Raw genomic sequence first — 19,101 nt, forward strand, 5'->3', positions numbered from 1 at the left:
TGCAAACAATATTCAGCACCCACTTGTCCTGAGTAATTTTTCTCCACTCTGCCGGAGAAAATTGAACGCTTTTCCCCCCACCGGAGTGGGTAACGGATGTAGGGGAAGTAAACGCTCAGGGCCTAGACCCGGCCGGGCCTTTGGTCGCTGTTGCGGACTTTTGGCCTCCTCTGCCCCTCTGGCGTTTCTGGAAGGGCTTCCGGAACTGCTGCTGTCCGAAAGTCTGCCCTCGCCCTCTGCCTGAAGTTCCGAACCGTCTCTGGAACGGGCGGTAGTTCTTCTTCTTCTCAGGGTTCTCTAACCAGACAGCTGTCAGGGTTTCGGCTTCTGCTTTCATACAGGCCATTTCATCGTCCGCATGCTTGCCGAACAGGGTTTCCCCCCCAGAAAGGCAGGTTGGCCACCCGCTGTTGCGCCTCCAGTTTGAGTGAGGTGAGGCAAAGCCAAGCGTGACGCCGTTGATTGATGCCATGGCAGTATCCGTGTGCCGCCAGAAGAGATACATCAGCAGCCGCGCTGATGATCTGGTTAGACACCATCATCCCCTCATTTAATATCTCCAGAAAGTCCTCTTTCTTGTCACGAGGGAGGAGCTCAGCGTACTGCTGGAGGGACTCCCATAGGGCATTATCATATCGCCCCAGCAGAGCCCTGGCACTTGCGGCCTTCATGGTGGTAGATGCCGTCCCACAAACCTTTCTGCGTGCCGAATCCAGCCAACGGCTGTCCTTATCTGGCGGCACTCTCAAAGGAGTGGTGGCATGCTGCCTCTTAGCCGCTGTTACAATAACGGAGTCTGGAGTTGGATCCATTTGAAGGAAAGCCGGGTCAGATTCCGGAGCCCGGTATTTCTTGAGCCTGGAGGGAGCTGCTTTCGTTACCGCCGGAGTGAGGAACAACTCCTTGGCGGGCTCCCGCCAATCCGGGTACCAACGGCAGCAGCGGTCGAGACAAATGCTTCTTGTGAAGCGTCTCGAAGATCAGACGTCGTAGGTGTTGGTACAGTCACCGTGATCCCTAGCTTAGCTGCACCCCTCAACAGCACTTCCTGGAAGGAGGCGATATCGTCAACGGGCGATACCCTCGTCCCTGGAGACTCCGACAGCGTCGGTGATTAATCCCTGGTGGAAGAGCCTGTGCGGGATCTGGATCTGCGCCTCCTGTTGCGTCTAGATCGAGATGACGACCGGCCACGGCTCCGCGATCTCCCTCTCCGGCCGGAGCGGGAGCGCAATCTTCTCTGCCTCTGCCGATCCGCAGGCCTCGCAGGAGCAAGCGATGTCGGCCTGGCCGGGACCCTCGGCTGAGGAGTCCCCTCCGGAGGCTTTGGATAGCGTGGCAACGAGGCCGTCGTGGGTGGAGGCACAGGTGGAGGAACGGAGGGAAGAGGCCGTGGTGGGAGCTGAGGCGGCGGTGACTGACTAAGAGCCTGCCCACGAGGTGGAGGTGGAGGTGGGGTTCTGCGGACCCTTCGGCAAAGGAGGGGTAGGCGTCCTAGGTTTAGTAGGCGTATACACCACTGAGTACACGGAGCCCGGTGACTGTCTTCTTCCTTGGCGACGATGGCGAACCAATCGGCGACCTCTTAGCGTCAGGACTCCTCCTGCGCTTCCTTGGCGTCAAAGAACGCCTCTTCGACGTAGAGGAACATCTTCTCGACGTCGACCGGTAGCGCCTTCTCGACGTCGACTGGTGGTGCCTCCTCGACTGCGAACGCCTCCTTGACGGCAAGGATCCCCTCGAAGCCGATCTTCTCTCGCCGGCGAGCGCCGGGCCTTTTCTTGTAGTCTATGATGACGGTGGTCAGTTCAGCTCCCTCAACTCCGAAAGTCGACGCCGCTTCTCCCCAGAGCCCCGGGGAGATGGGGAACAGACCGTTGTCATCTCCCTCGACGCCGCAGTCGGCGCAATCGACGCGGACTGAGTATGGGGACGCTTGCTGGACTTCCTGCCCCTGGGGAGCTCCTCAGAGGCCTCAGCATGGGCAGATGAAGCATGCCCTGACCCGACTTCTGACGTCTGTCCTCAAGGCCTTGGAGCCTGATCTTCATCCTCTCTCAGGGTCCTGGCAGAGAAGGTTTTGCAAATTTCACACTCCTCTGGGGCATGAGAAGAGGGGAGGCAGACGATGCACACTCCATGTGGGTAGAATTTGGCTTTTTTTCTATCACACTCTGGGCAATTGTCAAATAAGCCAGGCATTTTGACAATACAGTAAAGAAAAAAGGGCTCAGTACTTAACAACAAGCACTACACACAAGAAAAAGTGAAATAACCCCCAAATAAACCCTTGAAAGGGAGAGCTCAATGCTCCAGGGTCCTGCTTGCAGGAGCAGAAAAGAAGAACTGAAAGGGACCTGCTGTGCATTCTGGGATACTGAGAGTTCTGGAAAGTTTTTTTTAAAGGCACAGTATCCTATTTGAGACACATAATGGCAGCCTATGGGGCTTGGCTGTCCATACCTTCCTCTCGATCAATTCCAGAGACTTTTGATGGTAGAGGCAAGCTTTCTCTGTGAGGAAATTGGGCATGCTGTGCTGTTTGTGTGGTTGTTTTGGTGGAATTTCTAGTTGAAGTACTGAACAGTGTATCCTGTGGATATAGGCTGCATTATCTGTCTCTAAATTCTCTTAAGTGTCTTTGCAGTTCTGCATTTTTTTGACAACTTAAGAGATTATTTTTGATTGCTCTGGGGTCCACGCAAATGGGCGGGACTATTCACTAGATTGTGACTATACACAGAGATCCCCTACTACAGACGTAGCATATTCCTTAAAAAAAGTGCTTACCTGAACAATTTTCTTCAGATGTCTAAACTTATACAAAGATAATTGCTATGTTTATGAATTGGTGTGGTTCTCCCCTTTGAGTAGTCTCTCTCATTTTTTGACCATTGTGTGTATTAGATGTCTTGCACTCCTTTTTGATCAGCCTTAGGCTGCTCAACCACACTACCCCCTTAGAAGAGCACCTTGGGATTGCCATAGCAAGCCCCCTGTCCACTCATAAGGGAACCCCTGGACCTTATACACTATATATCTCATTTTGATAGATCATATAAAGAGCCAGCTTCCTATAGATGTGCACCTCAATCTTGTGGCCATGCTTTTTGACTGAGCTAGCGTGTTTTGTGATCAGGCTAACTCCACACTAGAAAGCTTTGGTGAGAAGGGAAAGCCAGTCTAAAAAAACCAATCTATAGTCCAACGTTGTTTAGTTTCACCATTACAGCAAATTTAGAAGATATTTCTAGGACCTTCTTTTTTGGTGGTGAGAGCCCTTTGCAGCAGCCCAGTGATTCTTTTCGGAGCTACATGTGGTCTGGCCGTGCCATAGGGCAAGGGCAGCAGCAACCGTTTCCTTCCTCCTCTTCCCCAGCCACTCTACAAAATCACTTTGATTCATCCATTAGAGAGCATGTGCACCCTGCAGGGCCTAGTGTTATTTGACTTGACAATGTGACAATCCATCCGCACCGGACCATTTGGTCCTCCAGGTTGTTCTAGAAGGCTATCGCCCTCCCCTTTGAGGTCTTACCTTTTCTAAGTTACCCTGTTGCCTCTGTCACCTTGGACAACCTGGTTTGCATTCATCAGCAGGTGCTCACTCTCTTCAGCAAGAGGCCATGGAATTGGTTCCAGAACATGGAACCCTGTGGAGAGCCACTACTTATTTTCTTGTTTACAAGAAAGACCATGTTCTATTTTAGACCTTTTGTGTTCTGAATTCCTTCCTTTGCAAGGAAAAGGTCAGATTGTTGTCCTTTGCACTGGTCCTTTTGGCCATGGAGCTAGAAGAGTGAATCGTGTCCCTAGACTTACAAGACGTTTATTTTTATGTATCAGCCCTGCAGTTGAACATGAGGTAGCTGAAATTTATGGTGGGCTTCACTCACTTCCAATGTGCGGTCCTTACGTTTGGGCTAAAGTCTGCCCCTTAAGGCTTCATAAAAGTGACGTCTGGTGTTGCAGTGCATCTTTAAGGTCAGGGGATTTCTGTATTCTCATACCTCGTCTGGTTGCTGAATGTGGATTTGTCACAGTTGGTAGTAGACCCCACTCTGTGGCACATGCATGCACTCCAATGATTACTCCCCTTTCAGTGGGCCGAGTGTTGATAAGTTCTATAAGAGAACCTTCTGATTTCCCTGGAACAGGCTCAAGGACTTTAGTGGTGGCTAGTGAATGACCATTTTATATGCGAGAAGCGCTTCTGCTCTCCACCAACAGTAGCCACTGATGGGATCGATACCTCTTCCCTAATGTTGATGAATTCTAGGTCAGCGGTCTGTTTTCCTAATCAATATAACTCACATCAATCTCATCGAGCTTTGGGCTATCCCGTAGCCCTCAGAGTTCCCACGTCCAACCTAACCTTGTCACTATTGCAATGTTGTAAATGCCAATAAACATTGTGGCTTGGCTCTCATCCTCTGGCTCAGTCTCAGAATACATGCCTGTTAGTAAACCACCTGGTGTCCTCCTTGAACGTGCATGCTGACTGTGTCAGGCTGCTGATTAACAGTGCTGTCTTACCCGGAGGTGGCTAGTCAATCTTTGCCCTCTGGGGCTGCCCTGTGGTGCATTTGTTTGCCACTTGCAAGAACATGCGCACTACCTGCAGTTCTGCGTGCTGCAGTTCCAGCAGCACGTGGACTGTCTGCAGAAGGTGTGATATTCTGAAGTGCCCCACCTGTTCCTTCTCTTCCACTTTGGTCAGAGTAGACTTTTGTTGGCAAAGGAAAGGGCACGTTCTGCATCCGAACCTCCAGAGCCTCCACCTCTTGGAGATTGATGGGGGGCAAAGTGACTTACTTTGATTTGCCTGCACTGGTAGTGGTTGTCTTCTCAGCTAATCACCCCTCTACCAAATTTGTTTATTCTGGATTTTGGTCCTGTTTCTCTTTCTGGTGTGAAGATGAAATTGATCAACACAAGTTGAATGTATTCGATGTCTTGCTTTTTGTACTTTGTTTCGGCAGGCAGGGGTTTGCTGTGGGCCCAGTTAAGAGTTATGTCAGTAATTTCTGTTTCTCTTTGTCTTCTAGATCATCAGTTAAAGTTTAATATTCATTTTCTGAAGATTTTCTGAAGGCGTGACCAATTTGTTTCCGCCTTTACCCTTTGTTATACCCTAGTGGGGCCTTAATCTGGTGCTCACACTTCTGAAGAGTTAGCCCTTTAATACCATGCACAATTGTTGTTTGTAGCTAATTACCTTTAAGACTCTGTTCTTGACTGCTGTTAACTAGGCTAAGCATGTTAGTGAGCTACAGACTAAGTTCGTTGTCCTACCCCGCTTATCCAAAATAAACTAGTCCTTCAGGCCTTCATTCCAGTTGAAAGGGATTACCCAATTTCACATGGTTCATTGCACCACTCTACCAATGTTTTACCTACCACCTCAACCCACAAACAAGATGGGGAGGGAGACTGCACTACCTGTGTCCGCACAGGGCTCGGTTTCTACTTTAACCAGATTGAGCATCAGATTTTCCTTGTATTAATAATAATAGGGACATTTATAAAGCGCTGAGTTACGCGCACCGGTGTGTCCACGCGCTAAAAAAGTGGGAGAGGCGGCAAGCAGGGAACACAGCTGCCGAGCAGGCAGTTACTTAGCATAGAGGTGAGTTTTTAATTTCGCTCGGAACCTCGCTTCCTCAGGTTCCAGGCGCAAGTCCATTGGGAGTTTATTCCAGTAGTTTGCCGCTAGGCACCTAAAGGATCTGCCTCCCATGCGAGCTTTCTTAACCCTGGGGATCCTCAGCAAACCCCCACCAGCGGATCTGAGTACTCGAGCGGGTTCGTAAACTTCAATCAGTTTCCTCAATGGTCGAGGTGCCCTGCCATTCAAGATCCGGTGACAGGTGCAGAGGGCTTTATATTCGACTCTGCTCCTCACAGGAAGCCAGTGTAACTTCTGCAGGGCCACCTTCGAAGGCGCCCTTTTGGGCAGCCTGAGGATCAAGCGTGCTGCCGCATTTTGCAGCACTTGAAGGCGTGCCATGCTTTTCTCAGGTGCCCCCAGGTACAGCAGGTTCCCGTAATCCAACCTGGCGGTCACCAAAGCATGTACCAGGGTTTGACGGGCTTCAATCGGGAGTAGGTCCAGGACTTTCCTCAATCTTTTCAGTACCCCAAAGCACACTCCGACCACCCGGTTGATCTGGGGCCCGAAAGTAAGACCCGCGTCAAACCATACCCCCAGGTTTTTTGCCTCCTGGCAAGGGGTGGGAGTTGGTCTTAAACAGGATGGCCACCATGCCGACGACCAGGCAGACTGGGCTCTCCCTACCACCAACACCTCTGTCTTGCTGCCATTGAGTTTCAAACAAATGATGGCCATCCACTCGGCAAGTTCTTTCATGCACGACCGGAAGCCATCTGCAGCAAGACAGGGCGCGTGCGATCGGGAGATAACCAGCTGCGTTTCATCGGCATACGAAACCAGTTGTAGTCCATGGCTCTCCACAATGGAGGCTACAGGCGCGACATACATATTAAAAAGGGTCGGGCTCAGGGACGAGCCCTGAGGCACGCCTTGGCCCAGGTGTACCCCTTTAGAATAGCAGTCGCCTTGCCTCACTCGAAAGCTTCTCCCCGTAAGGAAGGCCTGAATCCATCTCAGCGCGGTGTTAGCGATGCCACCTCTGTTCAGACACTGTAGCAAGGTGGTATGTGCTACAGTGTATTCTGGTTGCAAGACTGTTTCCTGCTGGATGTGCTACACATACTAGCCAAGAATTACCTTCCTAAGAGCATCAAGGTTGATCCCAACAGGGTGATGGCTGTTTCTTTGGTTTTGTCCAGGGCTCTACCTGTTTTGAACATCTCCGTCTGCAATGTGGGCGTTGTCCACACCTTCACCAGCCAATGTTATTGCAACTTGATGAGCCACTCCTTCTGGAAAATCAGTTCTACAATGGGTTTTTCCCATCTGAAGGAGATGCCAGCCTGTCTACCTATACAAGAGTCGGCAGGCTAAGGTGTGATCAGCATTTGCTTCACTGAGGCAGCTTCTTTGAAGTCGGTTGACAGCGCCTGGTAGACATTCTGCTGGAGGAGGTCACACAGGGTCCCAGGGTTCTTTCTTCCCTGTTCCTGGGAGCGCTTGACACTTCATAGCAAGGGGCTGCCTATTTTCCTGGGGAATGTAGAAGCTTGCTCTTTATATAGTATATCAAAAAGAGGTATACTATGCAAAAAGTCCAGGTATCCCTTAGAAGTGAATAGGGGCTTGCTCTAGCAATACCAAGGTGCTCTCTTATAGGACTATGTGGTCGAGCAGCCTATGGCTTATTAGAAAGGAGTGTTGGACATCTGCAGTACACACAGTCAGTAAATAGTACACAAAACTCAATAAGGAGATCCACACCAATTTATAAAAATAACACTTATCTTTGTATAGTTTATAACATTAAGATCTTCAAAATCAGGCAAGTATGTTTTGAGATGGATAGTTTTCAAAAGGCAATTTCTGAAGCGTGTGAGAGTGCCAACTTTCTTGCATAGGTATGCCCTCACTTTTTGCTGAATTGCTGATGCACTTTGACGGAGTGTTTCCTGGGCTCCTGCCAAACAGGTGCCCAGGGCCTGTGTTCCTTCCCTAAAACTGTTGAAACTAAAACCCAATTGGCATCTCTGACTGTCAGCCCCTAGTAAATGGTACCCAGGGCATGGTGACCAGAGAAGACCCCTAAGGGCTGCAAAACTTATTTTGCCACCCTTAGGGGCCCTCAAGTTCAAGTTCCAGAATTTGTATAGCACACTACTCACCCAGAGGGTCTCAAGGCGCTTGAAGGAGTGGGGTGCTTTACATATCGAATAACCAAGTTTTTAGTTGCTTTCTGAAGGAGAGGTGGTTCTGTGTAAGGCGGAGGTGAGTGGGGAGAGAGTTCCAGGTCTTGGCCGCCAAGTAGGAGAAGGATCTTCCTCCCATGGTGGATCTGTGAATTCTCGGAATTGCGGCAAGGGCTTGATTGGACGATCGTGGCTGGCGGGAGGGGGGCGTAGAAGGATAGTCGTATGTTGAGGCATTCGGGACCTAGGTCGTAGATGGCTTTGTGTGCGTGGGTGAGGAGACGAAACGTTATTCTCTTGTTGACAGGGAGCCAATGGAGATCTTTCAGGTGGCCGGAAATGTGAGCTTGTCGAGGGATGTCCAGAATGAGTCTGGCTGAGGCGTTTTGGATGCGTTGGAGTTTTTTCTGTAGTTTGGCTGTGGTTCCGGCGTAAAGGGTATTTCCGTAATCCAGACGGCTTGTGACCAGTGCATGGGTGACCGTCTTTCTTGTTTCGGTGGGGATCCATTGGAAGATTCTTTTGAGCATGCATAGGATGTTAAAGCATGATGGTGAGACGGCGTAGACTTGTCTGGGCATCGAGAGGGAGGAGTCAAGGATGAAGCCCAGGTTACGTGCGTGGTCCGTAGGTATGGGTGCGGGTCCCAGGGCCGGTGGCCACCATGAGTTGTCCCAGGCAGAGGGGGATGATCCTAAGATGAGGACTTCCGTTTTGTCCGAGTTAACTTTTAAACGGCTCTTCTTCATCCATTCGGCTACTTCTTTCATTCCTTCGTGAAGGTTGGTTTTGGCGGTGTTTGGGTCTTTGGTGAGGGAGAGGATCAGCTGGGTGTCGTCTGCGTAGGAGATGATGTTGAGGTTGTGTTGGCGTGCAATGGATGCGAGGGGGCTCATGTATACGTTGAAGAGGGTGGGGCTGAGTGATGAACCTTGTGGTACGCCGCAAATGACTTCGGTGGCCTTTGATTTGAAGGGGGGGAGGCGGACTCTCTGGGTTCTTCCGGCAAGGAACGATATGATCCATTTCAATGCTTTTTCTTGTATTCCGATGTTGCTGAGTCAGGGCCATTCCTGGGCACTGTAAGTGCAGTGCTGCCATTAAGAGTATATGGTACTGGGAGGTTGTCATTACAAACTCCCCAGCACCATGATGGCTTCACTGAAGACGGAAGTTTGATATCAAACTTCTCAGCACATTTAACCCGCACTGATGCCAGTGTGGGATTTAATGTAAAATGCACTAAAGAGGGCATCTTAGAGATGCCCCTGAAACCTAACATACAATCCACGTCTTGTCTGGGATGCTGCCTAGGCTGCCACACAGCAGACATGTTGCTGGACACCTGAGGGGGCGGGGGGAGGGAGGTGTGGGGGGGTGCGTGGGGGCTGCATCCCATCACCTATCATATGTGTATCTATCTTCCCTCAAAGGAGGTGGGCTCTTTGAAGCTCATTGTCTTGGAATGCTAATTTACGGACCCTCCTTTTGGCGGGGTTGTAAAAACCCACTACGGGACAGGTTGTTCCTGACGACCTGAGAGCATGGGCCCCTCACGCCTGGGGTTCATAACCAGTCAGCCAGTACAGTGGTAGAGTTTCAGGAGGTTCCTATAAGGTACCCTCGGGGTGCATGTATTCATAAATCAATCACTGGAGAACAAGTGGGCTTAATAATGAAAGATGTTTCATACCAAACATCTTTGGTTTCAGTGAAGCCACCACATAGCTGTTGAACTCGTTTTAGACCAGTGTCCAGCACTCTTACTTAAAGCTTCCCTGATCACTTGTACTGGCATAATGGAACTGGCCACCACAGGGGCATTTCTGATCAGTTATGTCCACACATGTAGTGCTGTAGGGGTGACTTACCTACACTTCATGCAAATTCTGCAGGCATGGAGCACTGGGCTATGTGCCATGTTGTGTTTTCACTTTGGTCTGCACCAAGACATGCAGCCTGCAGTGACAGTCTGTGCGAGTTAGTTGAGGGGTCCTTAGAGTGGCACAATACTGCTGCAGCCTTTAAGGACTCTCTTTAGCTTTCTTGCCCCAGGTACCGGGGTAACATTTACTAAGGACTTGCAGGAGGTGCTAAAGGTATTGCCAATTGGGAGGCAATTAGATTTTAGGTAAAGATATCTGGCACTGGGTACCTGGATAGCAGTAACCCAGTGCACGTTCTGTCAAAATTGCATCAAATACCAGGCAAAATTTGGTGGTGACCATGTCAAAAATGCACTTTCCCACAGGTAGCAAGTTACTTTTAGTACTGGATAATTTGTTAGTGGATTCCAGAGCAGTGGTGCCACTTATTGACAGAAGAGAGCAAATTGAGCTATCTGGATCCTGGAGGAGATTAAAGTGATGAGGAATCTGCAAGTGGAGCATCTGGACCAGCATACTGGCCACTGTAGAAAACAATGGAAGGAGGAGAGAAATGTTTCACAGCAGACGTGTAATAAGAAGACTACTGCAAATAGGCTATAATTCAGATGCATCCGCCACTCTATGGTTTGGAGTAGCATATCGTTGAACCTGTCACCACCTCCCATGATGCAAGATGACTTGCAAAAAAATTAGGTAGTCTATTATGACTTAGCTGTGTCTGTGTGTATATACACACATACACGTACATGACGTGGAAATTCAAACACTTAAAATATCTGCTTAGAGCTTACTCATCCATGGTCCATGAAGATGGTAGAAAAAAAATAATCTGACCATAATTCATTGGCCAGAAATAAAGAGAAAGCCGAAGTGTCTGAGGGTACGTTCAACCACAAGAATCTGCTGGTCTACAAACATTCAAATGGCAGATGAGAGAAAGACCAACTGGACCTGGAGAAGTTGCTTAATTACAGCCTCAACATGTAGAAAATGTGGAAGGATATCTACAATGAATGCTTACAAACCAAGACTTTAAAGGAACACAATGGCGAGGGTACATTCCAAGGAGGAAGAGCCACACATGTAGGCAAAGCTCTCTTTGCCCCAGCCACACTTGCATACGCCATTCCGCCTTTCTGGCATTGTGCTGGCTCTTAGTGGATATCACAAAGAGTATCCAAGGCATTTTGGGTTAAATCTACAGAACAGCTGCAACAGTGTGATTGCTTCCTGCATAGCTGGAGTACCTGTGAATGTACATAACTAAGCAGGATGATGCTTGTGATTGGAGGAAAATTGTGAAGTAAATCACTACCAGAAAAAGGTTTCAGCAGTTTGATGAAGCTAATTGTCACATGAAGTGCCTTTGTTATAGCGCAAAATGGGTTAAGTGAGCACCTAGTGTTCACAAGAGCAAACTAATTAATTCAAAGGACTTCTTGATCAGGAAAAAGGTCTACAGATGAATGCAGAACCATCCTGGAGAGATCAGCAACCAAAAACATAATCTAGAGCCTAATAATATATTCTGGCAAATTCATCAGCGCTATTGAATGTGTCATGGCCTACAAAACTCATATATTTCAAGATCATTAATGCAAAAATAAAAGAAGTCTTGTAAAGCTTGTGCTGTGTCTGGGTCTCTTCCACTATAAGGGCCCTATCATTTGTCATTATTCAACCAAAAGCATTATCCAAATGCATGGCGGCATAAGACTCTAATCTTGTGTTAAAAGTGATGTTAATCTTTCCTCTTTTGGACAGCAGGGTCTCTAAGGTCCAACTTGAGTGACCGTGCACCTAGACGTTTGAAGAAAGCAGTGATAGCTATATTGTCTTAGTCAATTGCTTTGGTGATGCAGAAGATTGATTATTTAGGAGCATTGATGCACAGTAGGTAAGCAAAAATGATTCCTTTTGGTTAACCAAAGACTCCCACCCAGTCAACCTTCTTGGACTGATGACTTATTGCTTGTTCCTTGTCCTGAAATGAGACTCATGAGACCTGTGCAGGTCTACATAAAGTATCCATAGAATGTGCTCAGGAAAAGTAAAAGAACAATTGACAAGGTTGTTTGCAGGATAAATAAGCTTTCACATTGTGGACAAAATGTGAGTACCATTACGAAACTACACTCCTACCGAACTGCAGTGACCAATTCTTAAATGCTAGATTATGGACTGAGTTTCAAATCGCTACAGATAAAGAACATACATTGCATTGTAGTGAGAAGGCATTTACTTCTTTGTGTTTAAGTAGTAACAAACCAATATACATTCTTCAGAACTTTCACTTGAAATCAAATTCAATTTGTTTTTTATTCAGAACTTAAGATCACAAATTATCCTTTTATAAAGGAATCCATAGAAAGGTCTGAGATCCCTTTTATTGGCTGGTTGTAGCATTATGTTCTTTCTCAAAATAAAAACGCAATTAAAAAAGGGTTCACAGGCCACAATATATACATTTTCTCATCATTCTCAAGTAATCCATTGTAGAGGTTGTTTGTATTGTCTTTGGGCATGATTAAGTGTTTGGCGGTCCATGTCAACACCAAACTCGCAGTGGCAGTCGGGGACCGTCGCAACAGCGGTTTGACCGCTGTATTAAAAGTACGGCGGTCGGACCTCCCTACAACCTCCCCAACCGCCCGGTATCCAAGATCCTTGGCGGTGGTCTTGAGGCCGCATTATGCTTGGTGGTACCCAGTGACACCGCTAAGCATATTACAACTTTCTTCACCGCCAACGGTCTCATGGAGGTTCTCATTCTGTGAAACTGCTGGCAGTTAGGCAAGAAAGGGGGCCCTACATGGCCCCCACTTGGCCCTGTGCACGGGGATGCATGCTGGGAGGCACATGTTGTGCCCCCCTGTGTGCATGCCCCCCATTCCTGCACAGCCCATGCCATGCAGGAATGTGCACGGACAGTCCAGCGGTGGTGCAGTTTAAGGCTCATACATGAGCCTTTATAATGCACTGCCGCAGGATTTTCACGCCGCCCAACCAAATTGTAACTCTTAATCTGGCAGGTGGCGGGACTGTCAGTCCTGGAGCGGGTGCTGGTGTCTGCCCGCTCTAGGACTTCCAAACTCCTAATCGGGGCCTTTGTTTCTCACCAAGCACTGCCAGCACATGTTTAGAGGTTGGAAACTGTTTTTTTCTGGGCAATAATTAAAACAACCAAGGATACAAAAAATATTCCAATATAAGTTGTGGATACCTATTTTTTTTTTTTTACTTTTGATAGTCCCAATTAAAATATTTATACACACTTCGGACTAATGTTGTGACCTTTAAATATTCATGGATAATAGAACATCTCAACCTGTTTGTTTATGGTGTGTTCTTACGTGAGGATTCTAGTACATTGTTAGGCCAATTTTATTAAATGTTCCGCTGCCTAATAACACGTATACCATTGCACTTGTCATTTCATACTGTAAACTAATGTAGTACCATGTTTTCTAGTTCTGTTCAAATAGAGCTAGTTTATTTTTGTGTCTGAATATCTCCTGAAGGAAATTCACACACATCAGTTTATTGAAGTATAGAATTGCTTACCTGTAGTCAAGCATAGAAACCCTTTAAACATTACACACAGAAGTGTACAAAATGTCTTCTTATCTTTAAACTCTCCATAAACCTCAAGAAGGCTTGAAGACAGTTGTCAAAACTGATAGAAATACTAATCATGTTTTTTATGAATCTGGGAACCCAATTAGCTTTTCTAATCACACACCCTTCTTTAGACGTAATAGTATCCTATTTTTTTTCTCTGCTTACTTCTAGATCAACAAGCACAGTTTTTGCTTTTCTCTTGTATTCTGTGGTGCACATAACCTCTCTGACATACTGTCCTCTTAGTATTGTATCATCTTGAAATTAGTAGTAGGCTGATTTCCATCAGTAATTCTATTTTCTATTCATCTGAAACACAATCGAAACAGCCTATAGGCTTGTCTTATTCCTCCCATAGATTCTCAACACATTGTTTCCAATTGCATCTCTAATTTAAATATTTAAAAACTGCATCTATCTCCTTTTTTAACCATGGTTTCCTGACCTATAAAGTACTAGTGATCTGCTAATTTAGGTAAACATACAATGGAATATAATCAGGTTGAAATCGATCAAAAAACATCTTTCTTAAATGGAATTAAAGCTGAACGACTCAATTTAACCAGAACATTTTCAAGCTATCCTTTCTAATGCTTCCACAAATGATTCCAACATTCTTATTCAAAAACTGAAATTTAGTTGTCACATTTTTAATCCGTTCATTAATATTTATGAAATGCCAGTAGTCCTTTCTTTCCGGTCCCACACTCTATGTAGTGCATTAAAAAAAAAAAACGTAACACCAGTTTCAAAGAATCTTGCTCAGCTCATTTATAATCTTACCATGATAGTAGGGCCTCTAGTGTCCTGCCAAATTCATCTCGCCAATCTGAGCCAGTTGAGTGCCCCTCTTTTGTAACTGTTTTAATGAGCGTCATCTGACCTCACTTTTGGAGCAACCACCAGCTTAAGTTGACTTATTTAAAAAAGCATTGGCAAAGCCACTAGGTCTCACCTATGTGAGAGCTTTTGGCGTTGTCAATGTCTTTCAGTCATATGGCTGCTGCTCAGCATTGCTAAAAGTTAGTTGTGTAAAGGAGAATGGAGTGGCGTAGAGTACCACAGAGTGGCATTGGGTAGAGTGCCGTAGATTAGAATCGAGTAGAGTTGAGTGGCGTAGATTAGAATTGTAAAGAGTGGCGAGTGGCATTGAGGTGTGTAGTGGCACTGGGTGGACTGGCTTAGAGTAGTACAGCTGTGGATGTCTGTGACTAAAGTACTAATAACGATGACAGATGGGGTGAAGTCAGTATAAATAAGAAGCCGCATACCTGTGTTAAAGGTTGAACATCTCATTGCGCATCCAGCAAAGAGACTAGGCCCATGCTCCAGAAAGGTGATAACAGAAGACTGGAAATTAGGCCTACAGGAGTTGAACAATCGGAACATTGCAAATGAGAATTAAAACAACTAATGGTATGCTGTGGGTGAATTGAATTGTAATGAATACGTCTTGCAGCTCATTCGCTGTGTATGCGTGACCTATAAAGGGAAAATCAAACTTCTACACATCCGATGTTACTTACTATAAAACCAGCAAATACAAAAATTATAGTTGTAGCGGAAACATTGAATCCTTTTACAATCAAAAAGCACATTCCCATGCTGACCTGCAAATATATTACAATTTGTGGATAAGGTTTAGAATATTGGTTAGAGGTATAGGAGCGGAACCTTTAGCGAGAATCTAATTATACACTGTTTTTCTCATCTGCCTCTCATGCATATGGATTGCGCCACTTGAGTTTTACGTATTTCAATCAAATTGACCCAGTAAGCATCACAGAAGATTGGTTTAATCGGGCAACAGCTGTTCTACATTACACTGCCTCTCAATAGAGTTAGACTTTGCAGTGTCTCTTCTTTATGCATTGACTTGTCTATGCTTGGAGTACGTTTCCCATGCTCTGTATAGTATCATAGTGGCGTTTGACACCCAAGGTCTGCTACAAGGTTGAGAAGGAGAGTTGCAATTCTAAAATATTTTCTTTGACTCCTTCACTCACTGTCCCCTTAATCACCACATCCCTAAGCTTCACTGGACTGTATAGGTCGATGTATGTTGGTGCATTTCATTGTATGCACCTATAATGAAAAATAGTTGCTGTACAACTGGATTAAAGTGCATTGGGAGTTTTTTTTATTTGTTCTTGAATGGTGGGTGTTTAAGTTTACTTCAGAATGATCATTTGTTAGAGATGTGCATGGGACCTAAAACGTGAAAGCCAGGCCGATAAATGATATTCCGTCCTTTAGAGCTGAAAAGGGGTCTATTTTAGAACCAAAGATGTCCTTGTAATGGCCTCTTTATTTTTTTTCCTAAAGCAGTTCTGGTTGTTGCTATAAGAAAAAGAACCTTTGACAGATTATACTGCTTGTGCAACTTCCTTTGTCCCCTGGAGTCACTGGCTAGATGAATACTACCCGGTTGTCGATGCCATGGTCTCAACACAAGTTGCCACAGACTACACTTATTCACATCTACAATGTGCTAGTCTATTCAATCTGAGGTCTTTATGGTGCTGTCTTACTGATATTTGAAATAACCCTTCTCTTGTGGGCATCATATTAGAGTAGAGTAAGCAACGCTTCTTATGAAACCTGATTGAATTGTGGAATCTTTAAACTGAAATAGATTCTTGATCAACCAATCGTATTAAGCATCAGTTATTTCTAGTAGGCAGGTGAGATGCGTCTAGTGCCAGCAACTTAAACTTGACATTCCATTTGTCTTTGGTTGTTTGTAAGGTTTGTAGTGTTCTTTCCCCTCACTCATGCATTTGAGAGATGTTTGTGTTTGACTCTTCTCTGTGAACGTGATTGATGTATGAATATTTCCCTTGTTCATTTTATCTAGCAACAGAGTCCAACAATGAACAACAAGAGAACTTCAACATCTCAGTCAAGTCCTTCTGAATTTAAAAAGCAGAAAACAAGTGGCAGTACCCCAACTGCATCCCCAGTTGATATGGAAATTGATTCAGGTACGTTACTATTTTTCTTTTTCTTCTGTTAACATGTTTATGGACATGGGTAAATAGTATTTAATCCTTCAGGTTCCCAGCAGTCTCTACAGTTTGTTTTATAGTTCATATCTTTTTTTATTTTGTTAGCGAGGTTAACACATACTCCCACCTACATCAGCTAGCAATGCAGTCTAAGGTAGGGAGGGGTAAATGTCCGAGTGATAACAGGAAACATTATGGGGAAGAACGAGAAATAAAACATCCCATCACTCACCAACATGAAAGTTTGCTGAGGACAAAGAGGTAATCTATAGTCCTTCAGGCGTAGTTCCCCCAACACACTGCAGCATGTTACTCCAAGACCATGAAGCACAGTACTAGTAGATATTGGGGGCAAGAGAGTACTCTAAATTAGTTAGCAAAAAGTTCGCACAAGGGCCCCACTGCTTCTTAAGTTGTCGCTTTTGGCAACTGATGGAGGCGGAAATCTTCCCCATGCCCAAAATGTCCCACAGTTTATGGCGCCAGTCAAAATGTTCTGGCACATAGTCCATACCCCAGTGGGCTGTGAGCACTGACCTGGCTAGATGACCGGGGGAGATATGCGGGATATGGAGAGGAGGGGGTATGTGAGGGCATTGAGGAAAGATACTATCTGTCTGCCAATACTACATCCCAGTAAGGTTTGAGTTTAGGGCATTGCCATAGCAGGGGTGTCAGTGGCCCCATAGTTAAGCAAACAGGCAGGGGATGCCCTGGATTTCCACCGAGCTAGGCGCTCAGGAGTTTTATACCAATAAGTTGCCGTTTTAAGCATGGCTTCTTTGGTTGTCACAGTAGTCGCGGAGTTTTGCACTCTACAGAGTAGATAGTGTCCATTCCTGATCAGTCAGGGTACCCCCAACTCAGATTCCCAGCGGCGCTGTGCAGCCAATCTGGCAGAAGAGGGCGCACGAGCAACATTTTTCACAGTTCCTATGGTAGCCTTTTGTTATCTGGCTTAGTAATAAGCGGGTAAGGCGTCTGGCAGCGTGAGGCTTAATGGAGGGTTTTGAGACCTAGTGGCGAATGTATGTATTGCCAAAGTTGGTCAAAGGGCATCAAACCTAGAAATCCCCAATTTGTTTACAGTTGGCTTCCTACCATGCGAGAAACGAAACCCCCTCGCTGTTTGCAGCCAGAGGGAAGTCTGGATTGCCATACACCGGAGTAAAGGGTGGGGATAGGGAGGTAGTGAGGCCTTGAGACAGGAACCCTGCCACGTTCCCCTATAGTGGCCTGAAGCACTGGGGAGGAATAGACTCCCCATGGGCAAAGGTGTTTAAGCAACCAGCTGTCTTTCCAGATATGTATTCCATGAGTCGCCTATCTATGAAAATTCTATGTTTGTTGGAAATAGGCCTGTGCCACTCCAGCATATAACGCAGCTAGGCAGCAATATGGTAAGTGGTAAAGTGCAGTATGCCAAGGCCGCCATCCGCCTATGAGCGGTATGCTTGGTTCCAGAGAACGCAAGTTGTTTTACCGTCCATATGAAGGACTCAATCATGCGTTGTAACTTAGTAGTAGGGGCGGATGTTGAACCGGGAGGGTCTGCATGACAGAGGATTTTGGGCAAGATACATTTTTACTGCCACTAGGCGGAGCAGCCAAGAGAGGCCCGAGAGTGCCAGGTCTTAGGTCGGAGCTGGTCGCGGCTACTAACACTTTGTAGTTGAGGTCTGCTGTGCTAGCTACTGATGTACACAGCAAAAGACCCAGATAGGGGACAGCTTGGGGTGCCCAGGTAAGCGTGAACATACTTTGCAAGGTGAGGCGATCATTCGCTGTAGTGGGTAGGTTGAGGATCTGGTATTTCTGAACCATAATTTTGAAGCCAGAGGCATTCCCGTAAAGGCACAATTTGTTAAGAACTGAGGCAGAGGTTAAGGGGTCTGTTAGGAAGACCATGACATCCACGGTCTGCAAAAAGTGCCAGTGTGTGGTCTCACCCTACCGTAATGATCCCCGCGTTCTGCTGGTTCGCTCCAATTCTTTGGGCCCAGGGCTCCATTTAGAGTTGTACGGGAGACCCAGAAAGATACTGAGTGATGAGGAGTTGACATGTTAAAATTCCTGAGGGATGACCGCGTTCCATTCTGACTGAGGATCTGTGCTGACATCTCCCTGTGACGCTCTGCTCGAAGTTGCATGCAAGCAGCCGGCCAGCTTTATTACCGCCAGTGTAGTACTTTGCTTCACTCGCAGTAACTCATATTCAGCATTGTCATGGCCGAGGGCTTTTGGCTCTTTGCGGGCAATGACAGTTGTTTCCATACTGAGCTGGCCCAAGTTTACTGAGCTGGCCCAAGTTTGCTTATGTCGGGATTCCAGAGCCTTCAAGTGGTGCTCAAGCTGGAAGCTTTTATCTCGCTGGAGGGCGTTAAAACGGTCCGAGACTGCAACAAAGGAGCCCCGGGGGACAGATTTGAGGGTCTCCCGCAGGAGTGAGGGAGAAACGTCGAATGTATCTTTGATCTGAAAGAAGAGGGTAATTTACTCCCGTGTCTCGGCCTGAACTGGTGTGCATGGCATTATCTAGTCTTTTGGGGTGAGAGGAAGGGAACAAGACGGTGACAGAGAAATGGTCAGAGAGGGCAGATTCTCCAATAGCGGCATTTGCACATAGGGTTGTAGCGAGGAGGAGGTCAAGAAATAATACTGTTGGACATAGGACTGCTGCGTAGCCAAGTAGTGAGTGAAATTGTGGGAGGAGGGGATCAAAGTTCTCTAGACACCGGTCAAGCTTCCCTCAGCAAGCCGTTGCAGTCCCTCAGCAGAGA

General features: G+C 46.5%; 1 protein-coding gene across 4 annotated transcripts in view; it reads left to right on the forward strand.

Moving 5' to 3' along the window:
• ZCCHC8 (zinc finger CCHC-type containing 8) overlaps nucleotides 1–19,101 on the forward strand; it is a 331,099-nt gene that overhangs the window by 272,954 nt on the left and 39,044 nt on the right. For 2 of the 4 annotated variants that reach the window (XM_086942951.1, XM_086942949.1), the window contains exon 13: nucleotides 16,171–16,297. In XM_086942951.1, coding sequence (XP_086799077.1) covers nucleotides 16,171–16,297 — 127 coding nt within the window. The remainder of the gene's footprint in view (nucleotides 1–16,170; nucleotides 16,298–19,101) is intronic. The other 2 variants (XM_086942950.1, XM_086942952.1) reach the window with 1 other exon arrangement.

This window comes from Lissotriton vulgaris, chromosome 11 (assembly GCF_964263255.1).
Source record: "Lissotriton vulgaris chromosome 11, aLisVul1.2, whole genome shotgun sequence".
Lineage (NCBI taxonomy): Eukaryota > Metazoa > Chordata > Amphibia > Caudata > Salamandridae > Lissotriton > Lissotriton vulgaris.